The sequence below is a fragment of the Crinia signifera genome, chromosome 5 (genome assembly GCF_055691185.1).
Source record: "Crinia signifera chromosome 5, ASM5569118v1, whole genome shotgun sequence".
NCBI lineage: Eukaryota > Metazoa > Chordata > Amphibia > Anura > Myobatrachidae > Crinia > Crinia signifera.
Window position 1 is genome coordinate 323,503,622 of NC_139221.1, and position 16,253 is coordinate 323,519,874.

The following is a 16,253-nucleotide window of genomic DNA, read 5'->3' on the forward strand; positions in this document are numbered from 1 at the left end:
TCACACGGATTCCTCTGCCAAATTACACTGAACTCATCCACACATTCCAGATAAACATTGAAGAGCTAGAATGGAAAGTGGTAGAACGCATACAGTACTTAGGACATCCAACAGTATCTTAGGATCGCTCTATAGAAATCTCATCTGACTGATCGTCCTCTGATTGGAGGAAGAAACCATTTCCTTACAAAAGCAGCTGCTTGTTCCACAACCGTAGAAGCAAAATAATACCACTGTAACCGGCTGTCACATAACACTTACAGGGGTCAGTATTAAGTACAGTAGCACTGGTTCTGGGGAGGACATACTCCCCCCACTGTGGAAAGTACAGTAGCGGTTGTCCTGGGGAACACCAAAGCAACCCTTTAGAAAGTACAGTAGCGCTGGTTCTGGAGAGGACCAATTCCCTCCTCTGTTGAAAGTACAGTAGCACTGGTTCCAGGGAGGACTAACAACCCACCTTCCGTGGTAGAACTGGTTCTGGGGAGGACATACTCCCCCCACTGTGGAAAGTACAGTAGCGGTTGTCCTGGGGAAGACCAAAGCAACCCTTTAGAAAGTACAGTAGCGCTGGTTCTGGGCAGGAACACTTCCCCCTCCTCTGTTGAAAGTACAGTAGCACTGGTTCCAGGGAGGACTAACAACCCACCTTACTCTGTAGAAAAGGCACTAGCTCTGGTTCTGGAGAAAGTAGCGCTGGTTCTGGAGAGGGACAATACTGTCCCCCCCCCCCCCCCGTTAAAAGTACGGTAGCGCTGGTAATGGGAGGAACAATAAACCGCCCCTTCCTCTGTAGAAAGTACAGTAGCGCTGGTTCTGGGCAGGAACAATTCCCCCTCCTCTGTTGAAAGTACAGTAGCACTGGTTCCAGGGAGGACTAACAACCCACCTTACTCTGTAGAAACGGCACTAGCTCCGGTTCTGGATAAAGTAGCGCTGGTTCTGGAGAGGGACAATACTGTCCCCCCCGTTAAAAGTACGGTAGCGCTGGTAATGGGAGGAACAATAAACCGCCCCTTCCTCTGTAGAAAGTACAGTAGTGCTGGTTATGAAGAGGAACAATAAACACACACACACCCCTCTGTAGAAAGTACAGTGGCACTGGTCCTGGGGAGGACCAATACCCCCGCCCCATCCTCTGTAGAAAGTACAGTAACACTGGTTCTGGAGGAGAATTAGCCCCCTGTAATACCAGTCTGGGAGAGTAATAGGAAGTGCTGGACAATCTCAATAATCCCTTGCAGGACGGATACTAGAACATCAGTGGCACTATATAAAACGTACAGTATTCAGTCTTTCAAAGCTCCCAGACAGCTAATTATACGTCTTTTCCACCCACCGATTTCTAACCGTCACCTGCATAATTTTCTAATAAAACTCTGCACGCTGCAGACAGGTTGCTCGCAGCACAGAGCAGCTGCAGACACATACCATGTCCTCCCCTGAATAATTACAGCTACTTCTGGATAACGACTGTGATCTCAGCATAACAGGTCATCAGGAATACCTACCACCTCCGCTGGCACAGCTAAAGAGCCCGAAAACCTGCATGGTAACTTCTTATCACACAGGACCCTGCAGAGAGATCCACGGCGGCTCCTATCTCTTCAGCTTATCGCTGTGCAGTTGGGACATTCTTTCCAGGCAAATCATAACATGCCCCCAACTTTCTCTCACACAACCTCGTAACCAGTAAGAAGCGATAGGGACACAAGCACTAAAAACTCATCCCCAACAGCAATAATCTCCCCCTGTCTTCCCGAACAGGGAGAAATGATATAGTTGGCGTTGTACGACTGGCATGATCACTGAGGAAACAAATTAATATTAGATTACATAAAAATGACAACATTTCACCTTCCAAAACTTCAGAGACAAGACTGTACAAGCCTCAGTGTGTATGCCCATCAGCCGCATTCATTTCCCAGTCATTAGCCTGATAGAGCAATAAAACAGCTACAGAGACGTCGATGGAATAGGTGGTCCGGAAGAAAACATTTTACCATGAATGCTGGGTACACACTATACGGCTTCTCAATGAGCGGCATCGCTGAAACTGGAATGGATCATTGGATAGACAGCAGCGAGGCGGAAAAGCATTAGGTCGACATGCAGAAAAGTTGACAGGGTAATTTTATCAACAAGCATTTGGTTGACATGGGGAATGTCGACATGGGGTTTTTCCATTTCTTTTGTCCTTAATGTCGATACAGTCGATATGGACACTAAAACGTAGCACCGCTGGCAAGGGGGTTGAATGGCGAGGATGAATTTTAAAGCCAGTTTCGCTGTACATACCCCTCTCACCGACAGCACTGAATATACCCCTATGAGATGAAATACGGCCAATGACCACTAGAGGCCACTCAACAGACTAAATTACTCCTTAACAGAAAGTGAAAGCAAATGATTGGTTTCAAACTTGCTGGATATAAAGAGAGGGAGTGGGTGTAGGCCGGCTAAAGTCAGGCTTGTGGACGCGCAAGAGGAAGGCGCACAGCGATAGAATTGCCAGGAGCCGCTCTAATGAGGCCCCTGGCAAGTCAGATCACACCATCTTGGAGAATGTGCTTTGGCCACGTTCATTGCTGGAGGTCCATACTGACGAGCCAAAGCAGAACCCAATCTGACATTCATAGGAGTAGGAAGTGTGAACACATCACATGACCTCCTGTACACGATGGCGCAGGACGGAGAAGCACCACCATCCCTCAGCAATACCTGCTCTTTAAAAGGCAGACCAATATATTTCAGCATAAACAACATTTATTCCTGTGCTGAAGGATATGCTCAAAATAGCCAAGCGGTTACATTACTCTGGAAATCAATCCATTGCGAACACTTTAAACTGTGAAACAGATCTTCTGTTACACTCGCTTTCTGACAGTCCTACAAACATTGGTCTCATTGCCAAGGAATGTTACGAGGGTTGGCAATATGATCTTACTGACCAGCCTGCAATCGGAAACAAACTGTTCGCTAGCACCTGTCTCCTGCGAGACAATGCCCCGACCGCTGGTTGGATGCTGCTGCAATGACTAATTGAAGAATGCAAAAACGAGACCATAGATACTGCGCAGCGTCACCATCTTTGCTTACCACAATATCGATTTAAACAGTGACAAACCCCTAATTGAAGCAACTGCTAATTAGAAAGGAAGCCTCGCTCTCTACGCAGAATCGTTTCCTGTACTCCAGGTAACAGGCGGACAGCCGCACTCTGAGCCCGATTCACACGTGGGCGCAGGAATCCTGCGAAAATGTCCAATGGTTTGTGGGTCTGCACATGATCTGCACTGCCACCTGCAACCACAGTGACAGCGAGTGGTGGTTAAAATACAGGCGTGTCGGCAGTTTTGGGGAGGGTGTTTACGCCAGTAATTGCACCTTTGGAAGCAGTTTCACTGGGCGCATAGGCATGAATTCTGAGCATGGGGTTGCTTAGAGATCCGACTGATGTATCTGATGTTTGGCTAGTGCTGAGTCTTTGGACAGATGCAGGAAGTCTGGGAAGCTAGGTGTGCTCGATGTGACTCTGGGAAGCTCGATGTGACTCTGGGAAAGTCTGGGAAGCTCGATGTGACTCTGGGAAAGTCTGGGAAGCTAGATGTGACTCTGGGAAAGTCTGGGAAGCTAGATTTGACTCTGGGAAAGTCTGGGAAGCTAGATTTGACTCTGGGAAAGTCTGGGAAGCTAGATTTGACTCTGGGAAAGTCTGGGAAGCTAGATTTGACTCTGGGAAAGTCTGGGAAGCTAGATTTGACTCTGGGAAAGTCTGGGAAGCTAGATTTGACTCTGGGAAAGTCTGGGAAGCTAGATTTGACTCTGGGAAAGTCTGGGAAGCTAGATTTGACTCTGGGAAAGTCTGGGAAGCTAGATTTGCCTCTGGGAAAGTCTGGGAAGCTAGATTTGCCTCTGGGAAAGTCTGGGAAGCTAGATTTGCCTCTGGGAAAGTCTGGGAAGCTAGATTTGACTCTGGGAAAGTCTGGGAAGCTAGATTGGACTCTGGGAAGCTAGATTGGACTCTGGGAACGTCTGGGAAGCTAGATTGGACTCTGGGAAGCTAGATTGGACTCTGGGAACGTCTGGGAAGCTAGATTTGCTAGAAGCTACTGGAGCAGGATTGTGGGATGCATCCAAAGACCAGTGAACCTCCAATTCCTGTAGAACATGCGGGAATTCAATACCAGGTACATTTTTCGCTGAATTCGACCCTATTCAATCCCAGTGTTGATTTCAATCCAGCATCGGAGAAAAGCATGTGGCTCAGCGAAATTGCCGCAAATTCACGTTAATTTTAGCTAATTTGTGCCCATTCTTGTCCACCCTAATTTGCAGTGAAACTGTGTCAGCGAAAATGGACTCAAAAACAGGGGAACGCACCCGTGATGGAATACTAACGGCAAAGTACTGCCCAGGACATTGGGCTTGGATTGAATACGTTAGTGATTCCAGTCACAGCTGTGTGTCCCGGAGATAACACATTAAGCAGTCTGGCTCTGAGGGGACGGCTCTCCACAGAACACAGACACTCATTAACTCTTCTGGAGAAGACGTACAAGGAGCCTGTGATCATATAAATGGCGCTTAATATAACATTATAACTGTACGGCTGCCACAGATAACAGAGACGGAAGAGGAGCGTTCTGTACTAATGGAAGCCGTTTGCTGTGTAAAAGTATGGAAGGTAAAGAAAAGGGGGTGAAGAAAGACGATTGTAGAACATCTAATAACGGGGCAGCAATTTGGTTAAAGGCTAGGAATGAGGCAGTTATTAATAGGGATATGGCAGCAAGCACTGAACAACTTGTAAACACCTCTCTGACGGTAGACCGCAGACACTGAGTGCAGTTCCCCCTCCCCTATGTCGTATCAATAATCATTGTGGTTTTAGTTCCACTTCAAAAAAAAAAAAAAAAAAAATGTAGCAGATGCTATAAAAAGGGAAGCGCTCATGACTCTAATAACAATAATTGTCAGTGTTGGGCAATAAGTGCTGGCACCATCGACCCGACTGCATTCCGAGGGGACACCCATAAAACACTGGGCATTTCCCTGACCGCCCCCCCTCCCCTGCCCATGCTAACACCTCAGCGAGTGTATGTAATATGACTGTGTAGGGACATCCAGTAAGTCACTGCTGTACTGTCCTACAGCTATTCCCATGACCTCTGTACATTAGGGAAAGGCGCCGCCCCTGGTGCGCTGGCTAACACTGCAATATCCTGGCACACTACAGAACTATAAGACGCTGCAAGCACAATGGCATCGCAACATGCGTTCCGGCCCCTGTTCTCCATTACATTAGCCTTGTTTTATTTATTACTAATCATATCATCTGTAAATTACACATACTTAGTGGGTGATAAATATCATGGCTTGGGGAAGGCTGTAATTAACAAGACTAACGCGCAGATAGGAGGTTCCCCAAGGCTATGCAGCATATTGGGTTTGATCATCTTTCCAGACATTGGTTATTTCCCCCGTGTGGATTTGTACAGCAGGGGGGAAGAGCAGAAATGCCGGTAATGCAGCTGCTCCTTGGGGATGAGGGCCTAAGCTACCCCCCCTAACAGCTCATCCAGGAAATAGTCAGTGGGCCTAATTCAGACATGATCGCATGACCATCCAGAGTGAAATCCCGCCAGCCTGAGATTGCCTTGTAAGTGGACTGGCAGTTAAATGATTTTCCCACTGTACGCAGTCTGTGTAACCCAGGACTTACAGAAAGAGGCTGACCGGCCCAGGGCTGATGTCACACAACTTTCCCTCTAAACACCTGGGCACCCCTGCATTTTCCCTGACACTCCCACAAAACGGCCAGTTACCACCCACAAACACACACACGACCGTCCAAAACAGTTAAACCATGGGGCTTGGCTGCCCCAAACCCTGCATTCAGGAGACCAGCTGGAGCAACATGAAATGGCCAATAGACAGGAGTCAGAGATGTCACTACTGCGGTTCCTTAATAATTCTGTAACCGCGGCACCCTGGAGTCTGAGATTTGTTTTTTGCACGGTAGCCCTAGGGCAAAAGTTGCTTTTTGGAACTAATCAGCAAAAATTATTAAACAGAACGGTGTTTATCGGTCACCCTTAGGGACAGGTAAGTGCTGTTGGGTAAAGGGCCATTATGTTTCTCCGTGTATTTTATGATTGGCAGCCAGCAGCACTGACCACACGGATTTGAACCGTGGTACCCAGTTTGGGGAGAACTGACCCAATGAATTAATAGAGCAAAGTCTAATTAACATTGTTTCATCCCACAAATGAGTTCCTGGACTACAGGTATGGTATGAGTCATTACATACTGTACATAGGATTTCCCATGGAGGAGCGCCCCCGTGTGGATGCATCAGGATAAACAGGTTTACACGGGAACAAAAAAAAAAAAATATTCAGAAAAATGGCATCAATACAGGGAAATAATCAGTTCGATAGTATTATTTGTGGTAGAGAAAGCCTAATACACATTCAATCATAATGAGAGGGGGCAAAAACAAAAAGTCTAATGTTTTATGGACAGAATACAGACAAAAGAAACAAGATGAAAGTAGGCAAGAAGGATATGGAACACATAAGGATGATTAAAGGCAATTTTACATTAAGATATATAGATTACAGTATAAGACGCAATACTACCCCTTTTACATTGATCGGAATAACCAGAGTTTTTGCACAGGAGCGCACAAAACCAGGGTTTGCGGAAGGTGTAAATGCACAGATTTAAATTATGACAGGTCGAGCGACTGCAATGGAACAGCTGGCGCTGGGAAATGTTCTCATCTCCCAGCGCCAGACGAGGACCCGCCACCGCTGCAATCACCCGCTAGGCACGGCAGTCTAAAAGGGTCAGAAGCCCGGTCGCACCAGAGTGCAAAATCTCGGGTGTGACCCAGGCTTTTTGGTGTACAAAGAAGAGGTATAATTAGTTAAGAGGTTATTTTATTGATTAAGTTTCTTATACAGTGCAGCAGGTTACATTCATGGTTTATTTACTAAGCCCTGGAGAGGGATAAAGTAGCAGCCAATCAGCTCCTAACTGGCGTCATACAGGTGTTACACACACACACAGCTTCCTGGTGGGTATCAGTCCTGCTCGCAGTTTCCCTGCAGCACAGGCACAATGGATGTCTATAGTGAGTCTCACTGAGTACGCCGCAGGAGACTTGATCCCGGACGCAGAACATTGGCACCATTTCCCCAACACCTGTGCCTGCGACACAGTATACTACACAGGTGCGACACGCCTCAGCTGCATATATCAGCCAGAAATAAACATCTCTGAGCGGACAATGTGCAATGAATAGAATGATCACAGATGCGAGGGATGCATTGTTCCAGATGGCGGCCCACTTCTGCAAGAGGAAGGAAGAACGACCCCCCGTCAAATCAGAACAATGCTCCGGCTCTCAGCTGCACAGAAGGAACGTTACTGGTATTCGGAGTCACACAGGAGCAGCTGAGCAGAGATATGTTCCAAGATGGATACAGGGATGCAGGACCCTTAGCACAAACTGGTATGAATATGGGGTCACATTGAATGGCAGATACAGCAAGATACCCCAAAGGTACAGAACTGCTGTGGGATTATGCAGCGCACTTCACCGGTGACCTTTAGGATACAGTTATAAAATGTGCCGGGGCTCCACATGGAAAACATAAGCGGAACGTTGGGTCATTCCCATGTAAACCCGGGATTTGCAGAATATTTACTGAACTAGACTTAATGACCTGGATTCTATCCGCCCCCAGGGCAGCACCATGTATCCTGCTCAGAGGTCTGTGTCACAGACCAGCGACTACATCAGAAGCTGGGAGTAAGATAAAATAGTCCTTTGTCACACTTCTAACACCTAATAATGGTCTATTGATTGGTTTCTAAGCTCTTCCTACTCTAGCACAGGTGCCGTTATGCAAGCATTCTTCTTCCTTTGAGACGTTACGGAACTGTACATAGTTTGGATGGAATATTGCAGCTTCTGCAACAGGCCCAGGACGCAGCATCGGATCGCCAGTGCATGCAGGAGGCCCAGGACGCAGCATCGGATCGCCAGTGCATGCAGGAGGCCCAGGACGCAGCATCGGATCGCCAGTGCATGCAGGAGGCCCAGGACGCAGCATCGGATCGCCAGTGAAGCATCAGATCACCAGTGCATGCAGGAGGCCCAGGACGCAGTATCAGATCACCGATGCATGCAGGAGGCCCAGGATGCAGTATTGGATCACCGGTGCATGCAGGAGCCCAGGACGCAGTATCGGAACACCAGTTCATGCAGGAGGCCCAAGATGCAGCAACGGATCACCAGTGAAACATCAGATCGCCAGTGCATGCAGGAGGCCCAAGATGCAGCAACGGATCACCAGTGAAACATCAGATCGCCAGTGCATGCAGGAGGCCCAGGATGCAGCAACGGATCACCAGTGAAACATCAGATCGCCAGTGCATGCAGGAGGCCCAGGATGCAGCAACGGATCACCAGTGAAACATCAGATCGCCAGTGCATGCAGGAGGCCCAGGATGAAAAAAAAAAAAATTGGTCTCCTTTTGTGTGGAAGGAACACACACACACACTAAAGTCTGATCCTCTCTCGTCGGTTTAGAAACACACCCCCCCCCCCAGCCATCTCGCTTCCCAAGATCATTTAAGTGGGCATGAAATTATTTCATTTACATTCAGAATAAGAATAATGACTCTTGTACGTGTGCAGTTAGTTCCACCAATATCAGTAATGACCCTGTATATGCTATAGGGGGGTTGGGGAATTATCTGCTTCACAGCAAAAGGAATAGGCGAGAGCAACGGCTTCTTTACGGAGCAGCAGTGAAAGGCTGGTGATGGAACCGGACTCACACCAGCAGTCACTGCGCAGACAGCGTGCAGCACCATATAGAAAGGGCGACAACAAAAGGGATATCCAGACGATACGGAGGAGAGGAAATCTGTACCACGCAGAGCAGCGATACTTCCTGATCACAGGGCACAAGCAGGTCACGGCATGTCCTAAGGCGGTGCTCACAGGGCTCCAGCACGGGAATCAATACACAGAACTCCCACAGAGGCACAAGCAGTGCAGCAAGGACATAACCCTGCAAGCAATTCACATACTGTATAAGTGAGTAGCCCCTGCCTCAGAAATAGTGCCACATGGAGGCCACTCTGTGAACTGCAGCAAGCACTGTAACTCAAAGGTCTTAAGGCCCCCATACACTATGCGATTTTGTGCCGATAATCGGGTGAAATCGGCCCAAAATCGCAGTTGTGTGACATCTGATCCGATCCGATGCGCGGTCCCGTGCGCATCGGACCGGATCAGGGAGGTCGGACGGTCTGTACATACGATCACGTCCGACCTCCCTGTATGCATATGCCTGCCACCTGACAGGCATATGCATGCAGACACCGGGGGAGCAGTGGGGCGGGCAGCGGGTCCCTGAGCGCCGGCGAGTGCTGCTGACTGACCTGGTCGGGCAGTGTACTTACACATAGCAGCAGCGGGGACGGGCAGCGCAGTGGCGGCTATTATATTTTTAAAATACTTGTCAAATGACCGGCCGCTCTCTGATTGGCTGAGAGCTCTCCGGCCAATCAGAGAGCGGCCGGTCATTTGACAAGTATTTTAAAAATCTAAAGGTGCCCATACACGTTACAAATATTGTATACAATATTGTATACAATATCACATCTCATTCAGGGTTCGCAAAAACGCGCTATAGCGCGTATTTTACCCCAAAACAGTCCCCGGGGACTCAGCTGTCAAAACTAAAGGGGTCCCCGAGGACGCGCTGTGCAGATTCTTCCAGTGGGGGCAGGGTTAATACCCAGATCATTTGCGGTGCGAAGAAAACATCCCCAGGCTGATTGACAGCACTGGAGGATGTATGGGAGCGAGGAGGAAGTGAGGTGTGACTAGTGAGAAGAGGGGTCAGAGGTCCCAGCGAGAAGGGAAGCGAGTGAGGGAGCAGCGCGTGTGTCCGCGGAGGAGTAGAAGTGAAGTGACGGCGGGAAATCAGAGGCGGATGGGAGAAGAAGCTGTCCTGACCTGAGAAGGCATGCACCCCGGGACCGCTGGAGGGAGAGAGGACGCCTCAAGAGCCAGTGACGGGAGTTGTGACTAAGTGCGGCAACGTTCCGGCGCCCGCACTAGTCCACCCGCTGGCTGAAGGAGAGCGGCGCGCAGACACGGAGACGGCGTGGAGTGACAGCCAACTCCAGCGGCTGCAGAGAACAGCGCAACTGAGTGCGGCATTGCTACCTTTGTGTAGCATCGTCTGCAGCGGGAGACCAGGGACCAGAGGCCGGGTGTCGGGACAAGCTGGAGCCTACAACTTGATCCAGCAGAAAGGTATCCCCCTACTCCCGCTGCCACACTTACCCAGCGCCAGGCACCCTCCAGCCAAACAGCACCCAACCGCCGCCATTACCCAGACCAGGTACCCTCCAGCCAAACAGTACCCAGCACCAGGACCCCCTTGGGTCACTTCTCCCCAATGTTGGCTATCTTCTGAAAGCGTGGGGGGGGGGGGGGGGCCGACAGGACGGGATGCAGCCGCTCTCAGCAGAGTAGGTGTCGGTGAGCGGGCTGTCAGGATGACGGGGGACTGGATGTGGCTAAAACAACTCAGAGCAGCGTGTCAGCTATTCCAGCCACATCCAGTCCCCCGCTGCGCTGATAGCCCGCTCACCTACTCTGCTGAGCAGCATGTCGCTTTTCCAGCCCTTGGGCAATGACCCCCCCTCCGTGGCAAAAAATGCCCCCCCCCCCCCCCACCCTGTGGCAACCAGCATAAAATGCCGCCCCCCCCCCCCCCCCCACCCTGTGGCAACCAGCATAAAATGCCCCCCAGCATGTAACCCCTGCAAGGAGCATATAACCCCTAGCAACAAGCATGTAGGTAAGCAGCACTTATGTGCTATAATATATACTTGTCATAAAAGTGTGTGCTATAATGTGTACTGGGCATATCGGTGTGTTCTATAATGTGTACTGGGCATAACGGTGTGTACTGGGCATATCGGCGTGTAATGTGTACTGGGCATAACGGTATGTGCTGTAATGTGTACTGGGCATAACGGTGTGTGCATGTAAAAAAACATGCCCTAAATTTTTAGCGCGCGCCTTCGGCGCGCACTGTCCCTTTTTTCAGGTTTATATAGTTTCTAGTGTATACTGTATGTATCTTTTTGCGAGTGGGCCAATTGATACTCCACACCCGTCCCCCCCCCGACCCACATGTGCGATGCTGGGGAGAAGGCGAGAGGAGGCTTTATTCCGTTGGGACCCAGAAAAGGTCAGGTAGGACCCCAATTTTTAGAAGTGAAGGGTCCCCGGGACCCACTTTTTTGGGTGGTTTTCGCGAACACTGTCATTGCATATCGGTTTTGCGATGAGATCAGATGAGATGAGATCTAGTACAAAAAGTATGTGCAGCACATACTTTTTGTACTAGATCTCATCTCATCTGATCTCATCGCAAAACCGAGATCGGATGAGATGCGATATTGTATACAATATTGTATACAATAATTGTAACGTGTATGGGCACCTTAATAGCCGCCACTACGCGTCCCGTCCCCGCTGCTGCTATGTGTAAGTACACTGCCCGGCCAGGTCAGCAGCGCTCACCGCACCCGCCCCCACCACCGCCGCCGCTGCCCGCCCCCACTACTCCTCACCGCCCTGCAGCTCCCCGGGGTTTTTTTTTACATGGGATAAATCGCATGCGATTTATCTCATGTAAAAAATGGCACATCAAGTGCCAAATTGTATGTGAGCCTCCCGGGGAGCTGCCGGGCGGCTCGCAGGTAAATTGGGTCCGACTTGTCCCTAGGACAAGTCGGCCTAATGTATGGGGGCCTTTACACACAGGTCCATCCACAGTCAGTGACACTCCATCCGTATACCAGACCTAGCCAGCTTCTCTGCAGTGTCCAGACAGAAATAAACAGGCTAGTATGACGGACCAGTACAATTGTCGGTTTTCCCTTTCATATCAGGACCAATGAGCATGCGCTGCCAGTTAGTTACAGCGCTGCACGTGCCAGTCACATGTGTTAATGTTCAGTAAAGTGCGGTCCTAAGTGAACGGGATTTAAACACTATAGGGTAAGAGTCAATTCAGCACGCAGTGAATAACGACGGGAAGGTGGTCCCGGAGATATACAGTTCAGCGCGCAGTGAGTAACGACGGGAAGGTGGTCCCCAGAGCGGTACAGTTCAGTGCGCAGTGAGTAACGACGGGAAGGTGGTCCCGGAGCTGTACAGTTCAGCGCGCAGTGAGTAACGACGGGAAGGTGGTCCCCAGAGCGGTACAGTTCAGCGCGCAGTGAGTAACGACGGGAAGGTGGTCCCCAGAGCTGTACAGTTCAGCGCGCAGTGAGTAACGACGGGAAGGTGGTCCCCAGAGCTGTACAGTTCAGTGCGCAGTGAGTAACGACGGGAAGGTGGTCCCCAGAGCTGTACAGTTCAGTGCGCTGTTAAGTCTGACAGAACTAGGCCTGCGATGCTGTTTTTGGACCTGACACGGATTGGATCATGGCGGGGACTTTAGTCCTGAGAACCAGCATTCTCTGACAGCGCCCTGTTTAGTGCACTGAATTGATGAGCTCTGGGAACCCCTTCACTGTGCACTGATTAAAGTGACCCCCAAAATATAAGGGAGGACAGAGTACAAAGACACAATGGGGTTTAAATTAAGGTCGACAATCAAAAGATCGACATGGCTTCTCATATGCAAAGCCCAACTGCGTCGGTTGATGTGTAACCTAAGTTTTTTTTTTTTTTGTTTTTTTTATGTACATTTCTTTCAATAAAAACTTTAATGCAAAAAAAAAAGGTCGACATGGCTATGGTGAACACAAGGAAGGTCGACAGGAGTTTGATTTTTTTTTCTGTAGATTTTAGTACTTTGCCTACTAAAAGTCCACGTGAATGGCAGAACGCAGTCGTGGCGGAGCGAGGCACCTGGACCAGCCCTCACCATGTAAGTGTACGCGGTACACATGCTCAGGTATTGACATGGACACCAAAACAAAAAGTGAAAAAACACATGTCAACCTTTTGCTTGTATCGACTTAGATACTGACCTTATGACCCCCCACACAACGAGGTACCAGCCACATGAGCTCCAGAAGCACCAGGCGGAGAGGTATTCCAGCCAGCAGCAGAGAATACCACAGCTGGCGGTTACAATATGGCCTGATCAGCGGGTGACTGGGATGCTTAGGAACCCGTGTCACAGTATGGAAAGGCCAAGGTCTTTAAATAAAATAATATCAGGGGTCTACTGTTATCATGCATCCACCTTGGTCGCCATCTATCATGCCTGGTGGGTGGAGCTTGTTTGTGGGCACTGCACCACTACATTCTTCTACTACTGCCTGGGAGACTACAATAGTATGTGTGTCCCAGAGCGGAGATGTAACCCATACAGAGAGCTATGGAACTCGACCATATGACTATACTATGGCACAAAGGCCCTTATTCAGATCTGATCGCAGTACAAATTTGTTCTCAAAATGGGCAAAACCATGTGCACTGCAGGTGGGGCAGATGTAACATGAGCAGAGAGAGTTAGATTTGTGCAAGTTATTTTGTTTCTGTGCAGGGTAAATACTGGCTGCATTATTTGTACACTGCAATTTAGATTTCAGTTTCAACACACCCCACTCAAATCTAGCTCTCTATTTAGCACCTTCTAGAAGATAATAGATCAAATCCGACTGGTTGCTACGGGCAACATCCCATCTTCAATAAAACTTCCATCTTGGTACATTTACCCCTCTTAGTGTCTTTGGCCCTTATTCTAGTTCACTCTTTCTGACAAATTCCTTCTTAGATGGACAAAACCATGTGCACTGCAGGTGGGGTAGATGTTACTTGTGCAGAGAGAGTTAGATTTGGGTGGGGGTTTTACTTCAAAGTGAGATCTATATTGCAGTGTAAAAATAAAGCAGCCAGTATTTACCCTGCATAGAAACAAAATAACTCACCCAAATCTAATTCTCTCTGCACATTTTACATCTACCCCACCTGCAGTGCACATGGTTTTGTCCATCTAAGAATGATTTTGTCAGAAAGAGTGAACTAGAATAAGGACCTTTGTCAGGAGGTGCCTCAACAGCATATAATGAATGGGTCGATTCAGACCTGTTCGCACAGGACCTCTCTCACGGTTGTGGTCACCGTTTACCCTACAGTAACAAAGACAAGGTGCTGTCGCGCTGTCTATAACAAAGCCCTCAGGAGCTGTGTAACCTTCTCTGTAATGAGCTGGGCATAAGGGGCTCCCACTGTATATACAAACATCCATGAAACGGTCTCAGTGTATACAGAAATACAGACGTGACACCAACAGCTACAGAGATGAAATCAGGACAAGGTGCTGTCACTGTCTATCACAATAATCTTGGGATCATAGTCTAAAGGAATACATTTAGAAGAATTGGTTCTGAGTGTATAGAATGAATTTACTTGGGGTGAAACGGTTCCTGCGTATGCAGTAATCACCTCTGTATAAAAGGTGCTTTCACTGTCTACGGCATTAAACATCAGAGAAGGTTCTGCAATGTATATGCTGGTACGTGAAAGGAAAGTGTGTGAAGAAGCCCCAATGCATGAACATCAAATGTCAATGACCATGGCGACTGCTGCCTTCACTCCCAGCGCACATTACATCACTGGTATAGTGGAATAGACAGACGGACGCCATACAATTGTACCGAGCCCCATATAGAGCTATAAATACACATTCCCTGCATATAAAAAGGCTTTAGGCTGTAACAGTGTATAGGAACATTTCTGTTACAGCCTCACAGAAAGGGATGGTGCCAGCATTGGCCAGGAGACAGACACGGGTACGAGCGATAGAAGATGGACTGTACCGTGCATCAGGTCGGCCTGTGTGCTCCTGGCATTTCCTCCAGGACTCCTGCGTCTGCTTCCTCTTATGCTCCCCCTGTTCTGGCTGCCGCCTCTGGGAGAGGGGATGGTAGTACAGGAAGCTCCACGCAAGGAGGAGGGAGCACAGGCAGCCAGCAGCTACTCCGGCCAGGAAGTGTGTGCAACATGATATGGGGGAACCTGGCTGAGCATTACATCCCCATAGGCCGGTGGTACCAGAGACACAAGGGGACACGTGCAACATGATACTGGGGAACCTGGCTGAGCATTACATCCCCACAGGCCGGTGGTACCAGAGACACAAGGGGACATGTGCTAAATGATACGGGGGAACCTGGCTGAGCATTAAATCTCCACAGGCCGGTGGTACCAGAGACACAAGGGGACACGTGCAGCATGATACGGGGGAACCTGGCTGAGCATTACATCCCCACAGGCCGGTGGTACCAGAGACACAAGGGGACACGCGCTATATGATACGGGGGAACCTGGCTGAGCATTACATCCCCACAGGCCGGTGGTACCAGAGACACAAGGGGACACGTGCAACATGATATGGGGGAACCTGGCTGAGCATTACATCCCCACAGGCCGGTGGTACCAGAGACACAAGGGGACATGCGCTATATGATATGGGGGAACCTGGCTGAGCATTACATCCCCACAGGCCGGTGGTACCAGAGACACAAGGGGACATGTGCAACATGATATGGGGGAACCTGGCTGAGCATTACATCCCCACAGGCCGGTGGTACCAGAGACACAAGGGGACACGCGCTACATGATATGGGGGAACCTGGCTGAGCATTACATCCCCACAGGCCGGTGGTACCAGAGACACAAGGGGACACGTGCAACATAATACGGGGGAACCTGGCTGAGCATTACATACCCACAGGCCGGTGGTACCCGAGACACAAGGGGACACGTACAACATGATACGGGGGAACCTGGCTGAGCATTACATCCCCACAGGCCGGTGGTACCAGAGACACAAGGGGACACGCGCTATATGATACGGGGGAACCTGGCTGAGCATTACATCCCCACAGGCCGGTGGTACCAGAGACACAAGGGGACACGTGCAACATGATATGGGGGAACCTGGCTGAGCATTACATCCCCACAGGCCGGTGGTACCAGAGACACAAGGGGACATGCGCTATATGATATGGGGGAACCTGGCTAAGCATTACATCCCCACAGGCCGGTGGTACCAGAGACACAAGGGGACACGCGCTATATGATACGGGGGAACCTGGCTGAGCATTACATCCCCACAGGCCGGTGGTACCAGAGACACAAGGGGATGTGCAACATGATATGGGGGAACCTGGCTGAGCATTA

The 16,253-nt window shown here is 49.5% G+C and overlaps 1 protein-coding gene across 2 annotated transcripts in view; it reads right to left on the reverse strand.

Annotated features, from left to right (window-relative positions):
• The window catches only part of PTK2 (protein tyrosine kinase 2), a 188,512-nt gene that overhangs the window by 157,440 nt on the left and 14,819 nt on the right, over nucleotides 1–16,253 (reverse strand). Inside the window, exon 1 of one of the 2 annotated variants that reach the window (XM_083144911.1) lies at nucleotides 14,888–14,975. The exons of the other annotated variant lie outside the window; for it this stretch is intronic. Within the exon in view, the coding sequence (XP_083001037.1) occupies nucleotides 14,888–14,894 (7 nt within the window). The 5' untranslated portion in view covers nucleotides 14,895–14,975. Of the gene's footprint in view, nucleotides 1–14,887; nucleotides 14,976–16,253 lie in introns of those variants that run through there. 2 annotated transcript variants of the gene reach the window in all.